We start from the raw sequence: 24,578 nt of genomic DNA, 5'->3' as shown, positions 1-24,578 counted from the left end.
CCTGCGCAAGTCATCCAGCAAAGGGCTCCGTTGCAGCACCTTAGAGGATATAATGTTATGGTGTCTTCAGCATGACACTATTTACTGTGTTATAAGGTTATGAAACTTGACAGAATGGGATGTATACTAGAGCATAACTACTTCACTTTGTAGCCGGAGCAGACAGCTTCATTTTCATAACCATATTTGACATCTGCACTACCGGACCAACATGGTAGTCTCACACCTCTAGGGTAGTAGGGTTGAACCCAGTCTCCAACTGTGTGCGTGGAGTTTGCATGCTGTTTCTGTGTGTGTCTCATACTATCTCAAAACATGGTTAGATGAACCAGTGTCTCTAAATTGACTGTAAATATAGTGTATGCTGTGGTGGACCAGCATCCTGTCCAGGGTCTTCCTCAGCCTGGTGCATTATGGGATAGACTCCAACTTAAAATTGGAACTCTTTATTTCATAAGTCTTTATGGACACACACAGTTGGGGACTAAGTTCAACCCCACAACCCTGGAGGTGTGGTGCTGTACACTCACCGTTAGCAGTAGTATCATGGCTGTCATTTAAAACATCTCAACGTACAGTGAAGGAGACATACTGATGTAGATCCTGCAGCTTCGAGGTATTCATATGTGTGAATGTAGCACTCCGGCTAACATACATCTTTTATATTTACAAAACCCTGACAAGAGGTTTGTGAAAATTCTGGTTGAAACTAAGATTACATCACATTTTAAGTATGGTTAAAATGTGATTACCAGCACAGAGATCATTAACATTATCATTGCAGTGCATGTTGAACTGAGAGCTTGACCCATTTTCAGGTGTAACCTTTTACAGACTGTGAAAATTGTGTTTTTTTACTTTATTACACACAACTCATTTCCAAACAATCTATTGAACCTCTCTGTGGTTTTGCTTGAAAATTTCAGCTACTGGAACCTGACAAATATTGTTCTACTAGCTCACCTGACGTTTAATTTGAACAAGGATAAGGGAAGCATATGATAGTTACAGAAGCTTAATTTAAGAAAAAGAAAATTATACTTTACAAATAATGTAAAACACAGATGTACAATACATTTCACAAGAGCATAAAAGCCCTCATGGATTAAAAATCATATTTTTAGAAATATAATTTTGCAGATATAGCATTCTTAAAGATTTCATGAAGCATTACTTGTTAGGGATGTCTGTTCATAATTGCTGCTCATGACGTTTCTAGGCCTGTGTTTTGAGTTTTGTAGGGACAGAGAGCCTTCACACATTATAGTTAGCAGCACCTCAATAAAGTTAATATATTTTGTGAAAATGCAATGCAGTACTTCAGCAGAAGAAGCATGTCTGCCTCTTGTGGATGATTCACATTCTGCATCCCAAAACACACAGGATCATTGATTAAGAGCATGGTGCAACCCCCACCACCCCATAAATGTTCTCAAACATCTAGGCAAATATGCTTGTTAAAATAATGTAAATAATGTAATGTAATAAAATGATGTAAATTTAACCCAGTTGTGCCGGATCCAGAAGAACAGGGTTCAGTTAATACTGGTGTACATGCCCAAGCAGGAATTCTTGTACAGTTTACTAAACATATAGTAATTTTAAGCTTGGTTTGGAAGTTAAATATATCTCCAGTATTTTTTCCTTTATCAGGTATTCATAGGATGGTATTTCCACGTGCAGCTTCCCACGTCGACAGGAGACCTGATGGGATGCTTAGGTTGTCGATTTGCCAAGAGCTGCACTGAACTATTTGTGAGGCAGCTGGCCTTATGTGCTGTCGTTCTGTCTTTTGAACACCCTTAAACAAGATGGAACCCACATGAAGATGTAGTGGTCCGCTCTTGTTTTTGGGATCACAGATGTAATATACAGCCCCTCACAGACTACAGCAATATGACACCTACAGTACAGAGCTGAAAAATGACTTCTTGTTAAAAACCTCTTTACTTTTCACATGTTCAAATAATACTATATTACTAAATTTGTTTTTTAGTCACAAATCTCAAATGCAAACAAGATAAACGCACATGTATGTTTATGCATCTATTGCCTTTCATCGCCTTTCTACCACAGCATTTTTACACATAATAACCCTCGCTGCTACCATATAGTACCTCAAATACTGTATCCAGACTATTACCATGGTTAATTTGCACTGTATGTTGTCTTGTCAAATTGTTTTTATTGCACTTGTGTCCTGTCTGCACTTATGATGTCGCTCTGTTTTGTTCTGGTCTGTGTTGCACCATGGTCCTGGAGGAACGTTATCTCATTTCACTGTATATTGTGTGTATGGTTGAAATGAATATAAAACCTACTTGACTTGACTAACACAATTAAATTTTTCATTAAAAAATGCAGATCAATGTGTGTTTTCTCATACTTCTAGTATGCCATAAGTACAGATTATACAGAGAATAATTCTTGTGCCTAAACTATTATGTGATGGCAGCACAGTCAGTACAAACAGCAGAGACTGAATTTTGATTTAGGAAACCGGAGTGTTCTGGATTTATTGCTTAATGGAATGCCATGCTATGTTAAAAGACAACCCAAAACCACATGGTTAACAGAAAAAGGAAAAACTCACAAATTAGTACCGCTGCACTGCTCAAAAATTTAGTAAATGCAGGAGACGTTCAGAAATGGCAGGCATGAGCATCTTCTGTAACCTTGTAGTGAGATTCTCGCATATTACTTTTCTGCTGACTGCTGCTGTCAAGAAGCATTTTCACACCTCAGGGAGCACAGGAGGGCAGCACAGGGTAGAACATCAGGAAAACCCTTCGTGCCTCACGTCAGAAGGCTGCACTCCAGGTCCGGCCAGCGCCATCTGGGACACATAGCACATACGTCACACCACAGACTGCCACTAGCCGCAGGGAAGCCGAAGTTGTAAGTTGCAAAATATTCCTGAGAAGAAAGATCAGAAATAGTAAAATATGTTTCAATTACTCATAGTTACTCAAAGTATTTAGGGACTCAGCCAGACACAGAGAGTCCTTATCTGCAGTGTTGGGAAGCACCAATGCAGTTTGAGAGGCTGGGTAGTTCATGTAAGGCATAAGCCAGTGCCAGCGGTACATACTGCTACTGCTGATCATCTGCACTCCCGTCTGGCGTGCTGATGCGCTGCACCTTGGGTGGTGTGCATGCAGCTGCTCTCTCCGTCTTTGCTGGTCTCTCCCTCTTCCTCAACAAAGCCTTTCTGCTAGCCTGAGTGGGGCACATGTCTGTAGCGGAAAACGCATTAGAACCAGCTCTGTTAAATCCAATCAACCAAATGTGTTTGCCATCAGCATTTCCAATGATGACCGCAAATAATTCAGTATTTATCCATTTGGACAGCATTTTGTCCCCTGTGCTGATGGAGTACGTAATAGAAACTAATATTGTACTCAAAGGTGCACTATAATCATCATCATCATCACTATTAAAACTTATTTAAAAATACTGTTCTGAATTTAACTGAATACATCATTAATAATGAAGAACTTCTAGTTAATTTACATGCCCTCCATTCAAATCCATTTATCTTTCCTGTATTTAATTTTACAACGGAATAGGAATAAGTTGTACTAGCTAAAGGGACCAGTTGTACCAGTGCTGCTGTGGGCACCCGAGCCCTCCATCGCTGGTGGTTCTACCTCCTCTTGAATAGTGGGAACAGTGGCCAGTAAGCCTGGAAGAATGAACGGACTTCAGAACAAGAAATGTTCATAAGGCAACAAAGCTAAAGGCTCCTGCCCCCTGCAGTACAATAATTAAAAAGCATTGCGATAAAACTTCCATCCATCCATCCATTTTCCAAACCGCTTATCCTGCTGGGTTGCGGGGGGTCCGGAGTCTATCCCGGAAGCAATGGGCACGAGGCTGGGAACAACCCAGGATGGGGGGCCAGCCCATCACAGGGCACACTCACACACCATTCACTCTCACAGGCACTCCTACGGGCAATTTAGCAAGTCCAGTTAGCCTCAGCATGTTTTTGGACTGTGGGGGGAAACCGGAGTACCCGGAGGAAACCCCACGACGACATGGGGAGAACATGCAAACTCCACACACATGTGACCCAGGCGGAGATTCGAACCCAGGTCCCAGAGGTGTGAGGCAACAGTGCTAACCACTGCACCACCATGCCGCCCCTGCGATAAAACTTCATTTATGGATATAAAGCACATTATTAGAAAGATAAGGGAATGATACAGTATAAAATACTGTCATCTTGAAAACACAGATAAGTTATATTTTAACAGAATCCCTGCCTTGTGCCCATAGCTGCTAGGATCGGCTCTTGGCTCCAGCAACCCTGCACAAGACAAGCGGGCACCGAAAATGGATGGATGAAAAACAAACTTAAAACATCATTTTATCACTTACTGCCTACAATTCCATCTAGCCCTGATTGAATGATCTTCAACACTAACGAGGTTCATACATCACCGGCCAAATCTGACATGGTCTGCCTGGGTGAACTAAGCTTTCATAACTGTGGGCCACAGCTCATTGAACATAATCACATTTTCAATGGATGAACATGTCCACTACTTCACTACATGTTATGCAAGTCTTTGCCATGGAAAGGCTGGGTAATAAGCAAGCTTGAAGTTCAGTCAGCTTCGAAGCACAATACTGTATGAATCTAACAAGCTACTCTCCCAAAATTACAAATTCTACTGTTCACAGAAGGATGGGGGTCACATTCATTTTTCTCTAATCTAGGGCACACTGTTCCTGATTAGCTACTGAAACACTTCAGTTTGACTGCTGCCATAATGGAGCCAAGCTGTTCTGCTAATCAAACACCTACATCTTTAGCTTTCTATCTTAATAAAGACCTGTTTCTACATAATGGCATTATGCAAGTCAATCACGTCGTATTAGAATCAGCATTATATAAAGGTTAGACACATGGGACAGTGCTAGAAAACATTATGTGCTGCACGCACGCTCTAAAATGCTATGTAAGGTCGCAGATGTACAAGGCACCACGTGGGCAAGTGGTGTCACTACAGCATCTGAGTCAACTGTGGATGTGAGTAGTGCATGTGCGAGTGGTGCAAGCCAAATATATCCATCCATCCATCCATCCATCCATTTTCCAAACCGCTTATCCTACTGGGTCGCAGGGAACAACCCAGGATGGGGGGCCAGCCCATCGCTGGACACACACGCACACACCATTCACTCACACATGCACACCTATGGGCAATTTAGCAACTCCAATTAGCCTCAGCATGTTTTTGGACTGTGGGGGGAAACCGGAGTAGGTAATCAACCATTTTAAGAAAATTCACGCAAGTACATGAGATGGGCCTTAACTTTCTAGAATTGGTAAGGGTGCAACTTTGGCAGATGGTCTAAAGTCGTTTATAGATTAATACTCGAAAAGATTAACTACCATGGTTGGCTCAGATGGTGCAGTGCATGCATGACTCACATACAGAGTTGATTCAGATCCTGCAGTGACAGGTGGTACACATCGGGTAGTTACACTTTGGATATGTGCTATGTTCACAAAAATACTGACTTCCTAATAGATTGCTGTGCTGATTCACCAAATTATATCATGAGTCTCTACCACAGGGTCTCTTTCCTGCATGACGCATTTGAAAAACAATTCAAGGTGAGCTATAGGCATGGCTGATGAAGAGGTGTTGTACAGATCGGCTAGTGACACCTTGTCACTTGTTCACATCAAAAATGATGTAAAATGACTTGTTAGAGGGATACTCAAAAGGGTGACCACAAAACTATTTGATTAGAATGGCAGGTTGTTGGAATGACAGGATTGCATTCCCTGGACAACTGCATCACGCATGCTGTCCATCTTTGGATCCATACTTGCCCCACACTTGCCAACCTGTACAATTTATGGAATGTACTGGGTGAATCAACTGGAAATGTGTAAATCAGAATCAAGTGTCAAAACTACTCATTTCTCAATTTTGGGGAGATTTCAAAATTTCACCAGCTTTAGTTCCTCACCAATACAATGACTATGAAAAGTCAATCTAATGGTTTTTAGGAGTTATCATCCTAACAAGCAAAGTATCTGCAGCAGCTGAGGTTAATTATTAAAAATAATTAAGTGGAATACTAATCATCACACCAAAGAATTGAAAGCAAAGATCTGATGCCCCCCCCCCATCCTGGGTTGTTCCCTGCCTCGTGCCCATTGCTTCCAGGATAGGCTCCGAACCCCCCGCGACCCAGTAGGATAAGCGGTTTGGAAAATGGATGGATGTATCTGATGGCCTTCATTTTTAGTAGGAGGGAATGAGCACTAGATTCCCACACCCATTTAACAATGAAGTCAATTTTATTTACTAACAGCTAGAGGACCTTGATGTAACATCTCATATGAAGAACACAGCCTTCGGCAGTTATATGCTGGATCTTCGTTTGGTCTAGAGGGAACAGTGTTCCCTACTCACTGGACACAACTTCCGGTAGCAACTTTGATATTCCCAGATGTGTCCTACTAAAAAAGTAGCTAAATCCTACAGATATTTTAAGGTAGTAAATGTCAGAGGATAATATGGCTTCTGTTACCACTTACTGAGTCCCTTGTAGTGTGACAGCTGCTGATAGACCTGCTTCATCCGTTCTATGTTGAGGCGGCTGCTCTCAGCGTGGTTTATCATAGGCTTGGGGTAGTCCTTGCCCACCACGCAGTTAGCTGCTTTCTGCACCGTCTCTGGGGCATTCCAGGGCTCATAGATGTACCTATTCGGATAGTTCTTCAGCTTTGGTATGTACCTCCTGCAAAGAAGCACATGAGAAATGAGCATGAGGACCCAGGCACTATCGTCTGCGCAATGATACGATTGGTTGGTGGAATTTGGTAGAAGAGTATAGAATAGTTCCTACATTAACCTGCTCACAACAAAGTCTGTTGATTATCTTATCGTGTCATGATGTTTGGTAAGAGACATTGCTGTTGAATTTTTCCCAATGTATTTTTTTAGCACTATACTATACTACTATATCCATCTGATCTGTATTTGTCCTACACTCACCAACCTGTATAAATTCTTGAAGTATTAGATGGATAACCTGTAAAAGTGAATGTTAATAAATGTGTTTTTCCTGAATACTGAAAGTATACCTACTAATTTGTTGCACATTCTACTGATGTGACAACTTGCAGAATCCTTCCCCACCTATTAGGTGGATACTTGTATTCCTCTGTGTCTTTTAAATGTGTTTTAGTGTGTTTGAAAATGTCACATATTTTTTGCTTAAATATTTATAGTTGATTTTTGTATTTTGCACTATAACCATTTTTTTCTGCGACATAACAGTAAGAATTGTAATAGATACACTAATGGTATATTCCAGAGTTTTCTGAACTGTAAACTTCAGTACGTGACTGGTCATACTACACACATACTTAATCGTATGTATGAATTACATGGCATTGATGAAAAATGAACTTCTAAGAATGAACTTTTAGAAGGAAACTGCTTGGACTGTTAGTCACTTCTAAAAATTCTGATTAGGGCTGCCAAGATTAGTCGACGTAATCAATGACGTGGATTCTGTACTCGTAATTACTTTAATGATTTCTAAAATGCTTCAGCTCATTATAATAAATATAACTGCATAATTATGGGAGTAGTTCAAATTATTACAAAACAAAAAGATGATTTGCACACCGTGCAAAGTTCGATGGCATACCATAGCAGCACTAGCGCTATGAAGAAAAAACACACAGGTGCTTTGCAGATGATGGACTGCCAGAGTAGGCAAAAATCACTGTTGATTATTGTTGATGAAAGCGTTGATTATTAATGTTTATTAAATTTCTATTAGTACAGAGAGCATTTTAATATCTTTTATCCTTGTATTTACCAAAAAAAAAAAAAAAGTGTCAGACTTTATGTGCTGCAAAAAGTACCGCCACACCACCAATGTCGTTATATCTAGTCAATCCACAATATCTCCTCTTTTAACGCTTCCATGACTTACCAAAACAATAGCATGTGGCATGCTCTACTAATCAAATTTAATAAGAAGGATGTGTCAAATTTAAACATTTAAACTTTTGGGCATCACAATACGCATATCATTAATATTTTGGGCATACTACCAATCTGCTAGTTGAATTGTGGGCAAAATAATGCCCATATAGCGCCAAAAAGCCGGCGTCCGTTATCAAAGCCCTGCAATAACATACAAGTTGTTGTTGTCAAAATAAAATGAACTTAAATTAAACTGCCAATTTGATTTTCTGGAAGAAAATTAATCAGATTAAAATCAACCATTCAGTAAAATAGTGAATAAATTAATTCATAGGAAAAGTCATTAGTGGCAGCCCTACTTGCAATACTGTAATCTGCAGTTATACTACTTGAAAATACAATAATATACAGTATACAATAAATGTACTTGGTATGTTTTACAGGGTTCAAACTCACAATTGTGGCACCTGATTCATTCATATGTAGAATTTGTATTAACAGCGTAATGCTCTAACAGAGGTAATTATGAATGAAGGACTGCCTATAACACAAGCCTGCTTCAAATAAATGCTGTTATTTCTGTGGTTTAGGTGCATAAATGCCCTGGCCACTATGAGGAAATGCGGCACACACACACACACAGTTGAGCCAGCGACCTTGAAGCACTTTGCGTGATACGTTTACACCAAAGTCTAAACTTTTTTATAGAATATTCAAAAATCATCTTGCGCCCCACAGTTTTAGAATCACTGACCTGTACAATGTTCCTGGGAAACTCGCAAAAAGATCCACGGAATAAGTTTAGATGGCAGATGGCTATGTTTTGAATCTGATCAAGAGTACATTTTTAGGTGTAATTTGACAGTTTTATGAAAAGTTAAAAAGGCCCATCAAAATAGGGTAAATTGCACATAAAATAAATGGACCAATCCTATTCACAAAGATAATCCTCCAGTAATCTCATCCTTTTCTTCCCTGTTACTAAGTGCCATTTCTTCAATGTTGGTGTGATTTGTCTCAGAATTTGATCAAGTCCAGATCATCAACCTTACAACAAAAGATCTGTCAAATTCTTTTGGCGTTACCACGCTAATGGGATCAAACATTTGTAACTACCTCCCATTATTTTTTTAGCCATTACTGACTCAAAATTTAATCAATTCTTCTTCATCATGAGTATAATCTGTCTGAAAAGTTTGAAAAAGATCCATACAATACTTTTAGAGTTACTGTGTTCACGCAACCAAGTATCTTCTACAGCTGTTATTTCCTTCCTTGCACACAGCTGCATTTTTGGGGCAATTTGTCTGAAAATGAAACTAGGTGTAGATCTTCATCCACAATTTTTTTTTTGCATTTTATATTGTTTTGCTTCCACTAAGTCAGTGGTTCTCAAAGTCGATCCTCGGGTCCCACTGCCCTGCTTGTTTTCCAGCTATCCCTGCCCTACACACTGCTGCTTACCTGGTGTGTTCAGTCAATTAGAAGCTGAAAGACAGCTGGGATTCGTGTGTGGGGCAAGGATAGCTGGAAAACAAGCAGGACAGTGGGTCCTGAGGACCGAGTTTGCGATCCACTGCACTAAGTGATGCTACTTCAATTTGTAATCAGTTCCATTTCAGTACTCGTACAATGCCTCTGCAAAGTTTGAAAAAGATCTTCAAATGCTTTTTGAGTTATCGCCTTATATACCAAAGCAACTGTGGCAGCATTGGCGTCTGTGCGGAGATGGTGGCTTGGTGCTTAAACCATATGTATTACCCAGAGTCTGGGGAATGCAATTATTAAGGAACTACTGTAGTATAAATAAATTACTATTGAACTCTTATTAATTAATCTGACACACCTCAATATACGGGCACACATAACTAGTATAAAGCAGCGTACTTTTTTCAATCTTAAGTGTTTTGTTGTAGGGATAATGCGCTGTATGGAGAGGGTGGTCTGTGAGATCATCAAGCAAGGACCATTTTTAAATAATCTAGAATTGATCAAACACTTATTAAATGTGAAAGAAGAATAATTCAGTTAATACCTGATGTACTCTCCATTGGGATCTGTTCTTCTTCCAAAGCCTACAGGGCAGTAACAGTGGAAAAACTGCTGGAAGAAGCCACTGCAGGACAGCCACATCCAGCTCCCCGCATTCACACTCCAGTCCGCATCCAGAAGCAGCTCCTCGAATACCTGGGGCAGAAAAAAGCTTCTAGCTCAAGTGCCTGCACATACCGTGTGGAGAAAATGTAAATGGCACTGACGTTACTACTGATGGACAATGCAACTTACGCTAAACTCTAGCAATGATAACCAGGTAACATTTTGAAAACATCAACATTTTCATTAATTTTATTTTGTACTGAGATCAACAAATCAACAAGCAAGTTACTTCTCCAACACTTTCATAATGTTTGATACCTATATAAGAAATACTTTTATACTCAAATATAGAGGTCTCTCATGTCCAGACAAACAATAGAATCACACAACTAGTGAAAAAAAACTATTCTCTTAAAGAAAAATAAAATCCAGGAGCTGGGTTTCCCATAAATTATTATTTTTTTAAATGGATGGATGGATTATAAAACACTGCGCTGACAAGTAATGCAATTCAGAATTCACCACTGGTATCATACTAATTGTACCTTTTTGTGGAAAATGAGAGATGGAACTCATAGCTATAAATAACCTTGCTTTCCTGTGATATGGCACATGCACTGAGTGGCCTGATCCTTTAAACAGCAAAGCATTTGGCTACAACTGAATGTATAAATGTAAAGCATGCAGATAAGCATAAGAACTGCTAAGGCATCTGATCTAAGAGATACATTAAAGACTGAACCTTCAGTCTATTTCTGGATTATAGCCTTTATATTTATCCTTGAAATAATGACCACATGCCAAACTACCTCAGAAGCACCATCAAACAGGTGAAAATAACAGTTTCCTTCTGAAAACACCACCTTGTACTAAACACATTCCGGTGAAATTCTATAGGTGCATCATCATGCTCTTCTCTGGTCCTGGCACTGCACCCCAAGAGCAAAACTACGGCATTTTGCCAAAGCCTCAGAGAAGGTCATCAGCTACAGCGTCTTCTCATTTATGATTCTGCACACCTCCAGAACACATGAAGATCGTCATCAAACCCTCTGTTCCACAGAGTGACCTTGGGAAATACTACAGGCCTTGTAGGCCATAGTCAGCTTATATTTAACTGATTTCTTTCTGGTCAACAAGCAACCTTGGAGAACTTTCTGTGAGCCATTATCCTAAGCCTCACCTCCAATTACAGATGAGTTGCACTTACAGACTATATGGTCAGAGAGATGTTTTCCTGCTCATTATCTGCCAACAGACACCCATCAGTGCATATCAGTTTCCCCTGTACCCAATAAAGTAAAGAAGTTCCAAGATACTAAACCCCAACACTGATAAACATCCTCAAATAGCTAGCTGAGAGGGATCTCCTTGCATAGTCAGCAGCTACTACTGTTTGCATTATATAATCATGAATCTAATCATCTGAACTTTAGGACAAGCCCCATTCTCAATAGGCACAGCACAGCATTCCTAGGACTTGATCCAGTAACCTTTAGTGTGGGAGACCATACAATTAACCAACAGTACATCAGTGAGAATCTTTCATGGCCATACTCTCATTCCGCTCTCCCAGCTGAGCCACAGGTCTCCCCGTGTGAGGAAGCAGGCGACAGCATGCCGAGCCAGCGGGTGAATCCAGCCCTCCTGCCGCAGCTGCGTCATGATGGCGTCGATCCAGGGGAAGCCCGTGCTGCCCTCGGCCCACTTAGCCAGGGACTCGGGGTTATGGTCCCACGGTATCTGCACGCAGATGGGGTTTCCCTCCATCCGGTCAAAGTTTTGGTTGTTCGTAGCTGCCGTATAGAAGAATTCCCTCCAAAGCAGCTGGCCATAGAGCGAGAGTGGTGGGCTGGTGTGCTTGCGTACCTTGAGGGGAGGGAAAGGAATATTCTGTTAGCATCCCTCTCTGAAGCCATTACATATAGCAACATTCATTATGTAGATCACATTTTCAAAAGTCTTTATTACCTTGAAATAGAGGTCTCGTAGTTCGTAATAGAACAGCCGAGATGACAAGCAGCCAAACCGCAGGTAAGGACTCAAACCAGTAGGACTGGCGATGAGGGAACAAACATTGATCTGGGGCCTTTCAAAATTTGCCACCCAAGCCTGAGAAATCAAAAGGGGGAAAAACAGATTTAATCCATGGATTCAATCAGGTTAAGTGGTGGAATTTAAGTGGGTTTTATTTTGATAATTACACTGGTCCGTGTATAAGGTGGTAAGTAGCGTATTATGACAATATAGATTTAAAATAAAAAAATAAATTAAAAAAAAGCAGTTGAAGCTTAATGTGGTTAAAGTAAATAAATGATTTCTGGTTTATACCCATAATGCACGCACACACAGAGACACACATGGCTATGCACCTTTCTGTCCAAATGCTTTTTAAGCCTATCCAGGGCTTCCATCTCACCACCCTTCCACACTGCAGGGCTCAGTCCCTCTGTATTAAACCCTGAAAAACAACAAAGGCAAGTGAATTCTCCAGAGGTTCCTGTTATGGGGTCAAAGGTACCAGCGGCGGTGCTTGTAGGTTTATGGTCAGGGTTCTTTCTAATGAAAAGTGATACTAGAAAGGGGGGAGGGCTGTTGGAATGACAGTATTGAATTCCCCGGACAGGCCTGTCACCCACTCCGCACGTCTGATCTGTACTCCTCACACTCACCATCCTGTACAATTTCTAGAAATACCAGAACTGGAAATGTGAATAGTTTTTACCAGAATGCTCCAAGTCCTAATTGTAGCATGTGACTCTGAAACTACATCTATTCATATATTGCACGTTCCACCTATATGCCAATTTGCAGAATCTTTCCCCACCAATTAGGTGGCTACTTGTATTTCTGTGTGAATGACGATGTCCATGTCTTAAAGTATCAAATTATTCTTTTTTAAATATGTCTATTTTTATTCTATTTATTTCTCATTTGCACCAAGACCAATATTTTCTGTGACAATAAGAACTATTGCAGATTCACAAATAGATTTTTTTTTTAAAGCAATCTGTTAAATCATGCAGCTGAAATTTTGCTCATGTGATCCCTAAAATGTGCACATGAATTACTTCTTTTGTTTTTGCTTTTAATTCACTATTTTGAGCTCTCAAATTAATCTACCATGTAATTAAATGGAATCTTTCGGTTATTTTTTTCGTTAGCTAAAATAAGAAAGCAAGTAGGTGGAGTGAAGTATGCAAATACTATGGATTTTACGGTAGTAAATTTATTCACTCTTTGTAATAAAGCAAAAAGATATTGCTGCTATGAAGATTAAACCTACATAAACAATTTATCGGATCATCAAGAACTGCAAGGAGAGAGGTTCAATTGTCATGAAGAAGGCATCAGGGCACCCAAGAAGGTCTAGCCGGCGCCAGGACCATCTCCTAAAGTTAATTAAGCTGTGGGGTCGGGGCACCACCAGTGCAGTGCTTGCTCAGGAATAGCAGCAGGCAGGTGTGAGTGCATCTGCACACACAGTGAGGTGAAGACTTTTGGAGGATGGCCTGGTGTCAAGAAGGGCAGCAAAGAAGCCACTTCAGGGACAGACTGATATTCTGCAAAAGGTGCAGGGATTGGACTGCTGAGGACTGGGGGAAAGTCATTTTCTCTGATCAATCCCCTTTTCATTGTTTGGGGCATCTGGAAAAAAGATTGTCCAGAGAAAAGGTGAGCTCTACCATCAGTCCTGTGTCATGCCAACAGTAAAGCATCCTGAGACCATTCATGTGTGGGGTTGCTTCTCAGCCAAGGGAGTGGCTCCCTCACAATTGTACCTAAGAACACAGCCATGAATAAAGAATGGTACCAAATCACCCTCCGAGAGCAACTTCCCCCAACCATCCAAGAACAGTTTGGTGACCAACAATGCCTTGTTGACCCATGATGGGTCACCATGCAAAAGTGATAACTAAGTGGCTCAGGGAACAAAACATCTAAATTTTGGGTCCATGGACAGGAAACTCCCCAGACCTTAATCCCATTAAGAACTTGTGTTCAATCATCAAGAGGCGAGTGGACAAACAAAAACCCCACAAACTGCAAGCATTGATTATGTAAGACTTGGCTGCCATCAGTGAGAATTTGGCCCAGAATTTGATTGACAGCATGTCAGGGCGAATTACAGAGGTTTTGAAAAAGAAGGGCAGTCAATATTGACTCTTTTGCAAAAACTTAATATAATTAAGTTTCACTTATGAAATGCTTGTAATTATACTTCAGTATACCATGAAACATCCGACAAAAAGATCTACAATCACTGAAGCAGCAAACATTGAAAAGCAATTCTCAAAACATTTGGCCACGACTGTAGACTTGTTGAAATACTTCTGTTTGCTACATAACAAAATGGTAATAACACTGATTCACTACGCCAGAAGAAACAAATGGCCATTAAAACCAGGGGTTCAAACCACAAGCTCATCTGGACCCAGCTGGTAATGTACCTTATGAATCTAAATGGTTAAGCGTAAAAAGGTTCAATGTGGCTTGAAATACAAGAATACAATATAGAACCACCAACATTTCTACATACACATAACTCATCACAATTACTGCACCCCATGACAGAAAGCCGAAACAATCAAGTGTTAAACCAGTCTTTACGTTAAGTTCCCATAATTGACAAATATTGATTTCCACATTGAAAGTCTAATTCATTAAATTTCATGAAATGTTGTTCTGATACAGAAATTGTTCCGGACCTACAGTATGACAAAAATCTGATGTGGACCTAAAAACAAAAAGTTTGAGAGCCCCTGGTTTACACAACAAAGGCTGTATAATTAAAGAAAAAGAAAGATAATGATCCAGTTATGACCCATTATACCCCCCTTTGTCTTAATTCTACATTTACGGATTGATTATCCATAGATAAATATCCATGGTTTTGATGTAAATTGCGATTATATCATGATTAATAACTAAAAACTGTGTGATGAGTTATTTATACATACAATTCATGTACTTGCACACAGACACACACAAAGCTTCTCTGTGCCTGCTGCAGAGTGTCTAAACACACGTGTTTGTCTCTCCCGGCTGCACGTTTTGTCGCGTGATGGGCTCTCACAGACTACCACTAGATGGCAGCACTTTGTGAAGCACATGCAAACACACACAGTTGACAGAGAAGCTTGGCATCAGGGTGCGGGGTCAGGAAATTTGCTTGGTGCCTCAAGAGCACTTTGTGTGACTCGTCTTAAAGTAATTAGGTTCATCAGATCTGTGCCTGTTCTTTCATGTGTCATCACTGAGTTAGTGCATCCCTGCAGTGATACACTTAAATTGCCCCATGATAAATTTGACTAGCGGGAGAGAGACCCCATTCGTAATTAACTGAGCAAGCGATACAACTGCAGAATAACGATAGGCTTGAAATGGTATCTTACACACTACACAAAAAACGCAAGTGAAGAGACCAGCAACCAAAAACACATCAAAGTTTATTACACAATATTCAGAAAACCACCTTCTACTGCACAGTTTGAGAATACTTGACCTGTACAGTATGTGAAAGGAGTCAGGACTCAGACCCTAACCTCTGTGCCTTTCCACTAACGATCACAGTGAACAGGACATTAAACACTAATTTAGATTTAGCCACAGATATTCACTTCTTATATTAATATATGATCTGAATAGTAGTAGCTCAGCTGGTACCTCAGGTACAAAAAAATGGTATTGTTAGGTGTGGTAATTAAGAGTTTCTATTTATTTCTTTTAAGAGTGCCAAAAATAAATCAAGGACTAAAAGTGGCACTGTGTGCTATAGATAACCCACATGGAGGACAGAGAGATTGACGCTGATCCCTCACCTAACTCCTCCAGGGAGGGAACCCCAAACTGCTCGTCATGGTTGACCAACACATCTGTCCAACAGCTGTCCATCTGCTGCCGAGTTACTGTCGCCAGGGGCTTTTTGGGCGGCTCCAGACGGTTAACGATCGCCTGGAACCGTTTGAAGGTGAGGGGAGGGCTGTTGTTGTTCAGTTCAATAATTCTGCACAACAATAAACAAGCAAACCTCATTTTAATATTTTAATTGGAAGCAGCCTGTGAAAAGGAGGAGAAATTTTTAATACAGGTGTTAAGGAAAGTAATAACACAAGGAACATGACAGCTTTTTAAATCGGCCTAAAATCATTTGGAAATGGACTCGTGCAACATCGTACTTTGATGTACATTTGGAGATGGCAAATACAATTATTGTATGAATTGTAATACTCAATCCAGCTGACAGACAATACCAGTCTCAGGCTATTACTCTACTTTTACCGCAAGTTAGAGGAATGCAGATAAACAAGAAAGCATTTAGAAATTCAGTAGTACATTCTAGAGAATATAAGGACATGCCTTAAGGACTTCTCCTAATCCTGCCCACAACACGGAGATCAACGGCTGAAGCTTACACAACAACATCTATAATCAGGGACTGATTTACTCCACCGGTTAGATCATTTCCTGCCAGTACTCGTCATGTCATGAGGCCGCCATGTGCCTGCTGCAGAATGTCTAAGCACACGTGTCTGCAGTGGTGACTGAGACCATATCTCCTCCCACCTGGCTGCACATGTTTTGTAGTGTGATTGGCTCCCCCAGACTACCACTAGATGGCAGCACTTTGTGTGCCACACATTTTCCAGTACAAGCAAGATTCTGTCCCAGCAGCTTGTAACAGAGCTATTTACTTTGGGTCAAACCTAGGGATGCATAATAGCAGCTCTCACCATATTTATGCAACCCAGACTGTGCACATTCCAGACACAGCATGAAAAGTTTGCAAGACACTAAATCCCAAACAATAATTCAAAGCATGACATGGTAAATAATACCTTATTCTTCCACATAATTTCAAATGTCACGTGAAAAAAAATCCAAAATAGCTTATTCAAACTGGATTCCACTTCAGTGTTTTTTTTACCACTTTTGATTTCAAGATAATAAACAATTAAATACAACTAGCATCCATTGTCTTAGTAAGCAAAACAACCTCCTGGCTTCACTGTATTCTTATTAGCTCTACTCTTTAGCTGTATTTTATTGGAATGACGTTTTACTTCTAATATTACTGAATGCAAACATGTTTGCTAGTCATTACAATGATATTTGATGAACAGTACGAATTACTGAGAACATTAATCATTTCAGCATTTCCTAATGTTATCTAAACACAACAAGCAAGCTAAATATTATTCAACTGTAAAAGATCAAGATTTGACACAGGCAATGCATATTTAATCCACAGGGTTGGGATATACTGAATGCATTTCTTAGCTGGAAATACTGTGAAACCTTCTTACCTGTCCAGGTTATACAGTGTGTGTGAGTTCCGCACAACAGTCTCTATTCCGAACTCTTTTGCCATTTTAATAATTGTAGCATCCCGCTCTTTTCCATACGGTTCAGAGTCATATTCAAAGGTCAGACGGGTGACATTCCACTCCTAAAGATGGATGAGAGAGAAACATGACACCTTAGAGAGTTTACCATGGAACAAAGGGAAAAATGAGGGCACAGCATTGGCTCAATGACCAAGGTAAAGGAGCGAAAGCATGTAAAAAATTAGAAAATACCATTTTTTTCCAGGCCACAATTAAGACTGAAACTGGGATGCAAGCTCTTGCTAATATACCTAGTGTTTTACCATGTACTTACCAACAAAAAAAAAAGATGAACAAGAATCCAAGTGTCTTTTAATTAGATTAATGATTAAAACTTTAAATGCTCTTTAAATAGATTTTTTTTTACATAGCAGATATAACACTGTACTTTAATGAATCTTCATTTATATGTGACAATATTTCTACAGTGAGTCAATCTAAACCAAATTCATTACAGTAATATGCTACAAGTGTAGGAGTGGCATCCTCTACACCACTTGTTGATGTGCATATACCTTCAGCAGCACGGTAAGGAAGATTGACATGTATGCATTAGACATGCTCCAACATCCAAGAGGACCGTTACAGCTACCAAAACTGAGTCCTGATTTACAGCACTGAATAAACAAACCTCTTGGTAACTAGTAGTCCAGGAATTCAGTGGCTTTATTTTACTGTATATGTTTGCTATATCAATGGCACAGAGAAATGGTTCAACTGGAAGACATAAAGAACAACATGTCATGACCCGGCTCGTCGGCTCCTCGTGTGTGCCACGCCCCCTGATTACCCGCGTGTGCGTCCCTGATTGTCTCCAGCCTTGTCTGATTACTTTGCTTAGTCTTGTCCTGTTTTAAGTCCTGGTCTTGCCTGTTACCCTTGTCCGTCATTGTGGATGATTGTTAGTCCCTGTCCGATGCTCCCTAGTCCCCGTTACTTTAATAAAACCCCGTTATTCCCCGTACCTGGTTTCCCTTGCCTGTTTCCCGCACGATCGCCGTCTCCAGTATTTCCGGATCGTGACAGAATGACGGACCAACAGAAGAAGAGTAAGCGGAGGAAGAAGAGGGTCCCAGAGGAGACAATCCGTCTGGGAGCCTGCTCGCTCTCCCCTACATGGCTCCCTCCAGAGAACGAGGAAAAGGTACCCGAACTGGCTACTGCCCTGGAGCCGGTCCGAAGGAAGGAGTGCCCCGTAGCGATGTTATGGCCATCGAGCGAGGACGAAGAGGAGGAGCTCTTCCTCTTCCCGGACCCGGAGCCACACACTGGAGAGCAGCGACCGCCTTTAGGGCGGGTACCTCTTTCGGCCCGAGCGGCTGGCTAACCGAGGTGTCAGAGCGATGAGGGACGTTATTCCCCGGGTACCCCGCGCTCTGATAAGGGCTACTTCTGCCCTACCCGCGCCGGACGTCCCAGTTCCACCTCCCGCGGCAGCCACCCCGGAGGCGTATCCCTCGCCTCTCCCAGGGAAGACGGCAGCCCTCGCCAATCAATTCTTCGCCCTCCAGGGGCTGTTCTGGAGGGCGTTAGCGGAGGTGGCACCTCCAGTGAGCGATGAGGTGGAAGCGCTCACTGTCCGTCTGAGAAGGGGCTTCGACGCGTTTACTCCCGCCTCCGAGCGGGAGGACCTCGACCGGCTGGCAGGGGACCTCAAACAGCTTCTCCAGCTACAGAGGGCCTCTGTTTCCCCGTCGGAGCAGCCGACTCTGACGGCGGAACCCGAGCCGGAGCAGCCGTCCCTACCGGCGGACCCCGCTCCGGGACAGTCGCCGCTGCCCGCAACACCAGCGTCCATCCAGCCGCCGTCGCCGATGATTGCACAGCAGTCGCTGCCACCGTCTGTGCAGCCGCCGCCTTTACCCGCGCAGCTGCTGCCTCTGCCTGCGCAACAACCTCCGCAGTCATCTCTGCAATCGGCTCCAGCGCCCGATCCGCTGCCCTTGCCTGCGGCTCCGGCGCCTGAGCAGCCGCCTTCGCTCCCTGACGCGCCCGGAGACGCGCGCCTTGGAGAGGGGGCTCCCACAGGGGAACGACCGCCTCTGCCGGTGGACCCCGCGCCCGAGCAACCGCTCCCGCCTGCGCACCCGCCTGCGCAGCCGCCTTCGCTGCCTGCGCAGCCGCTGCCGCCTGCTGTTCCAGAGCCAGCACTTCCCGTGCCTGCAGCAGCTCCAGCGTCCACGCCCGAGGCGCCCCCTGACCGCGCTGCTGCAGCCCCAGAGGCGCTCCCTCCGCCTGCTGCAGCTCCTGTCCCTGACTGCGTTCCAGTTCCTGTCCCTGACTGCGTTCCAGTTCCTGTCCCTGACTGCGTTCCAGTTCCTGCAGAGGCGCCCCCTCTGCAGCCGCCTGCTGCAGCTCCCGGGCAGGCGCCCCCTCTGCAGCCGCCTGCTGCAGCTCCCGGGCAGGCGCCCCCACTGCAGCCAGCTCCAGTTCCTGACCGCGCTCCAGTTCCTGACCGCGCTCCAGTTCCTGCAGAGGCGCCCCCTCTGCAGCCGCCTGCTGCAGCTCCCGGGCAGGCGCCCCCTCTGCAGCCGCCTGCTGCAGCTCCCGGGCAGGCGCCCCCACTGCAGCCAGCTCCAGTTCCTGACCGTGCTCCAGTTCCTGCAGAGGCACCCCCTCTGCAGCCGCCTGCTGCAGTTCCCGGGCAGGCGCCCCCACTGCAGCCACCTCCAGTTCCTGACCGCGCTCCAGTTCCTGACCGTGCTCCAGTTCCTGCAGAGGCACCCCCTCTGCAGCCGCCTGCTGCAGCTCCCGGGCAGGCGCCCCCACTGCAGCCACTTGCTGCAGCTCCAGGGCAGGTGCCCCCACTGCAGCCACCTGCAGCTCCAGGGCAGGCGCCCCCTCTGCAGCCGCCTGCTGCAGCTCCCGGGCCGGCGCCCCCACTGCAGCCACCTCCAGTTCCTGACCGCGCTCCAGTTCCTGACCGCGCTCCAGTTCCTGACCGCGCTCCAGTTCCTGACCGCGCTCCAGTTCCCGGGCAGGCGCCCCCCCCGCGGCCTGACCGTGTTCCTGTCCCGGCGCCCCGGCGACCTGACCGTGTTCCTGTCCCGGCGCCCCGGCGGCATGCAGCAGCTCCAGAGGCGCCCCCTCCGCCTGCAGCAGCTCCAGAGGCGCCCCCTCCGCCTGCAGCAGCTCCAGAGGCGCCCCCTCCGCCTGCAGCAGCTCCAGAGGCGCCCCCTCCGCCTGCAGCAGCTCCAGAGGCGCCCCCTCCGCCTGCAGCAGCTCCAGAGGCGCCCCCTCCGCCTGCAGCAGCTCCAGAGGCGCCCCCTCCGCCTGCAGCAGCTCCAGAGGCGCCCCCTCCGCCTGCAGCAGCTCCAGTCCCTGTCCTAGTCCCCGAGGTGGTCCTGGACAACTCCATCTTGGCTCCTCCCTCTTCGGAGGTGGAGGAGCTGGAATGGGACCCCTCGGGGACAGAACTCGTAACCCCTAGTCCCTCGCCCCGGCGAGATCGACCCCGAACTGGGGTCGGCTTGTCTGTGTCCCGCAGGGGAAGGGGACACAGACGCAGGGCTGGGGTCCCGCCCGCCCTGCCCCCTGGCTCGTCCTCCCTCGCCTGCGCTGGGGCTCGGTTGGCGCCTGCGGGTCCTGGCCCTCCGGGTCGGCTGTCGCCTGCAGGTCCCTCTCCGGTGCCTCGTCGCCCTGCCTCGCTCCCCTCTCTGGGTCCTGGTCGGTCGCCGGGGGGTTCCCCGACGGCGGCTCCTCGGTCGCCTGCGGGGCCCTTACCTCCGGCCCTTTCCCGGACGTCGCCGCCTGCTGCGGCTCCCCCCTCCTCCGGGCCTTCGCCCTGGCCCCTTCCTACTCCCTCGTCCCCTTCCCCGGTGCTCCCTCCTGCTCCCTCCCTGGCCCCTCCGCGGGTCCCTCGCCCTGTCTCCTCGGCCCCTCCGGGGTCCCCTCCGGCTCCGGCCTCCCGGCCGCCTGCGGCCCCTCCGGCTGCCTCCCGTCGCCCGCTGGGGCTCCCTCGGGCTCCCCTTGGTACCCCCTCCTTCTCGCCCTATACCTCTGCCTTCGTACCTCATGTCTTTGCCCCGTCTGCTTTTGTTGCTCGCCCGTCTGTTCCGCCCTTTCCTGCTCCTCGTTTCCCGATGTTCCCTCCTTGCACTCCCGCTCCTAGTGTCCCGCCTGTTCCTCCTGTCTCTCCCTTCCTGGTCTGTCTCTCCGCTTTCCCGGTCCTGTCTCAAGTCCTGTCTTACGTTCTGTCTCTCGCTATGTTTTGTGCCTCTGTCCTGTTTCCGGTCTCTCGTTAGTTTTGTTCTTTCCTCGGTCCCGGTTCCTGTGTCCCGTTCGTCGCCTCCTCCCTGGCGCGCCCGGTGAAGCGCGCCTTTGGGGGGGGGTTCTGTCATGACCCGGCTCGTCGGCTCCTCGTGTGTGCCACGCCCCCTGATTACCCGCGTGTGCGTCCCTGATTGTCTCCAGCCTTGTCTGATTACTTTGCTTAGTCTTGTCCTGTTTTAAGTCCTGGTCTTGCCTGTTACCCTTGTCCGTCATTGTGGATGATTGTTAGTCCCTGTCCGATGCTCCCTAGTCCCCGTTACTTTAATAAAACCCCGTTATTCCCCGTACCTGGTTTCCCTTGCCTGTTTCCCGCACGATCGCCGTCTCCAGTATTTCCGGATCGTGACACAACACACCTATGAGAAGTTAAACAATTGTACAACTGAAGCTATATATTTAGCAGATTCTTACTGACCTTGAACAAACGTGGAAATACATCTGCAGGTTGCCCACGAACCACAAAGAGCCTTGAATTCAACTTTCGCAGGCTTGTATCTAAGTCCTCCAGAGATTCAAGTAAAAACCTGCAAGGTGAAAATAGTTTATGCACGTTAATCTGACATTTGCTCATATGGGTGCAGTTAATTTAACAAATGTGGAAAACTCTCACCCAGTGCTTTAGGTTAACGTCTAAAGAATTAGCCTCATCCAAACCATCTGATTACATCAGATATTAATTAACCCATATATTATTTTTATTTGGTGAAAATACGAGCTTTTTGTCAACAATTGCCTGGACACCTAAACAAGTTGCTCGGTTGAATATTGACGGCTCCAACAACAACAACAACATCAACAACAACAACAATAATAATAATAATAATAACGTAAAAAATATGTAAATAATTGTAAACATTTCAAAAACGTAATACAACAGCTAAAGGTCAGGTGCAACTAAATGGATAGTAGAATCATGTGAGTGATAAACTGAATATTGAAGTTTGATGTAGTTGCATAAAATGCAAGTCACCGGGTGGGAGTGTTCGCTAGGACGAACTAGGTAATGAGGTACATAACTGATACAGAAGAGAATGAAAACGAATAATAAAATAATAATAACATAATAATAATAATAATGATGATTAAATACAACGAAATAAGACGTTCAACTCCTTCAAAAACGAATCTCAGTATTTCATTCAGTGTTACAAATTACGATGCAAATTGTCATGAACATCATCAAAATTGCTTAGTTATTAGGTCAATGACAATGTTCAGCTAAAAACCTTTCAATTAAAGCATGGGGCATTATTGAAGATTGGGACACTGAGACGGGACATGTTAGCCAGCCATCGAGCCGATGGAATTTGTAGCAAGAAAGGTGATGGTGGGTAATGCACAGAAGCAAGCACCATGCATGTGAGACGTGATTCACATCACTGACCTGCATCTGTTGATACCCACGTTAGCAGAACCCGCAAACCAAGGATCCAGTATATAAACACACCGCACAGTATCTGCTCCGTTCAAAGCTTCCTGTAAAGCCGGATTATCGTGAAGCCTCAGCCCTTTCCGGAACCAATGCAAAGAATTGACGACCATGATGCCAGTTCTTTTGGACGGGAATGACGCCTTTTCTCTTGCGGTGGTTACACCCGTGTCACTTCACATACTCGCAGATACATAAGCTCCTCCGTACCTGCTTAGATTTTAAGCCTGACCAGTAAAGGGTGAAAATGATTCCTGGACCCTCTCCTGCAGTTTCTATTGGCCAATCTGCAACACGTGAGTAATATTACAATAAGCGCTGCTCTCAGTCGCTCTTTATTGGCTACATGGCACGTGTTGGCCAGTCCCCCAACGTTTCTCTGGTGCGTAGCTAGAATAATAATTAGGAGCGGAAAATGCCTCTTCGAGTCATCTTCGAGTAATCTTCGAGTAATCTTCACAATAACATCGTCACTTTTAAAGCAAATCGATTATTTTTCATTGTAGTACTTCAGAAATTTATGAATTAATGTGAATGTTCAAAATTCACCATGCAACCCAGTAAAACAATTGGAAACAATTAAATTTGTATTTTTTATTACATACAAACTAACCGTCACCCAAGGCATTTAAAGAGTTTATTTTTAAAAGAATCTCTACATTATGTTTATAAACCGTATAATTAGTTATTTGTCAATTTAGATTTGTGTAGTACACTTTGTGTCCTGTTTGTTAATCGACAATAACAGAAATGTTCACAGGTTTCGACAATATACGGATCAAACAGAAAAACAAATTTTAAAACACATTTACAGAAATATTTGAACCATCTCGGTCAAATGGAATAAGAAACAGGATCAATAAATACAACTTACTGGAAATTTGACAAGCTTTCAATACTATACAGCATATTGATTGTCATTATTAAACTAACTGAATACTATTCATAATTTAAACAATATATATATATATATATATATATATATATATATATATATATATATATATATATATATATATATAAAATCTTAAAACAATCTTTAAAAAAGGAACGGAATGAAAGACCACAGCTTTTTGTGAGAACCAGCAAGGACATAAAAATCCTAATAAATGTGAAACTGCTCCATCTAGTGGTGTTTTCAATATAATTTTCACATCCTGCAGTTAAAGATATATCTATTAATGTATACGTTATATTAACAGGTAATGCTATACACGGGAAGCCAATCAACATATGAAACTAAATAAAAATGAAATGGATTTAAATGAAAGGAAGTTAAACATACGACAGAAAAAATCTATTGTGTAACAGGCTTGGTGAAGGTTCTTCAACAAAATCAGTAAGGCTACTCAGATCACAGAAGTTGTTCAAATAGCAAACCTGAAAGGGTGCAGAATGTAAACTTCAACTGCATTGGAAATT

At 43.8% G+C, this 24,578-nt stretch overlaps 1 protein-coding gene across 1 annotated transcript; it reads right to left on the bottom strand.

Annotated features, from left to right (window-relative positions):
- Positions 1 to 999: 999 nt before the first annotated feature.
- LOC125723480 (cryptochrome-2-like) lies at positions 1,000 to 23,469 on the bottom strand. Its single transcript, XM_049000090.1, has 12 exons — positions 23,112 to 23,469; positions 22,143 to 22,251; positions 17,375 to 17,517; positions 15,890 to 16,074; positions 12,440 to 12,528; positions 12,039 to 12,179; positions 11,625 to 11,936; positions 10,006 to 10,157; positions 6,566 to 6,768; positions 3,605 to 3,685; positions 3,092 to 3,236; positions 1,000 to 2,836 (listed from the first exon to the last, which is right to left on the bottom strand). The coding sequence occupies exons 1-11, from the start codon at positions 23,267 to 23,269 to the stop codon at positions 3,094 to 3,096; spliced, it is 1,716 nt and encodes a 571-aa protein (XP_048856047.1). The 5' UTR covers positions 23,270 to 23,469; the 3' UTR covers positions 1,000 to 2,836; positions 3,092 to 3,093.
- Positions 23,470 to 24,578: the final 1,109 nt, after the last annotated feature.

This window comes from Brienomyrus brachyistius, unplaced genomic scaffold (assembly GCF_023856365.1).
Source record: "Brienomyrus brachyistius isolate T26 unplaced genomic scaffold, BBRACH_0.4 scaffold49, whole genome shotgun sequence".
NCBI lineage: Eukaryota > Metazoa > Chordata > Actinopteri > Osteoglossiformes > Mormyridae > Brienomyrus > Brienomyrus brachyistius.
This window is presented reverse-complemented; position numbering and strand designations above follow the sequence as displayed.

Bases quoted from the DNA above. Each gene is read 5' to 3' on its own strand.
- LOC125723480 (XM_049000090.1), bottom strand. From the start codon at position 23,269: ATGGTCGTCAATTCTTTGCATTGGTTCCGGAAAGGGCTGAGGCTTCAC. The intron at 12,529-15,889 runs GTGAGGGATCAG...GTTGTTTTTCAG, and splicing joins TCCCTCCCTGGAGGAGTTAG to GGTTTAATACAGAGGGACTG. The intron at 11,937-12,038 runs GTAATAAAGACT...CCTCCCCTCAAG, and splicing joins TACGAGACCTCTATTTCAAG to GTACGCAAGCACACCAGCCC.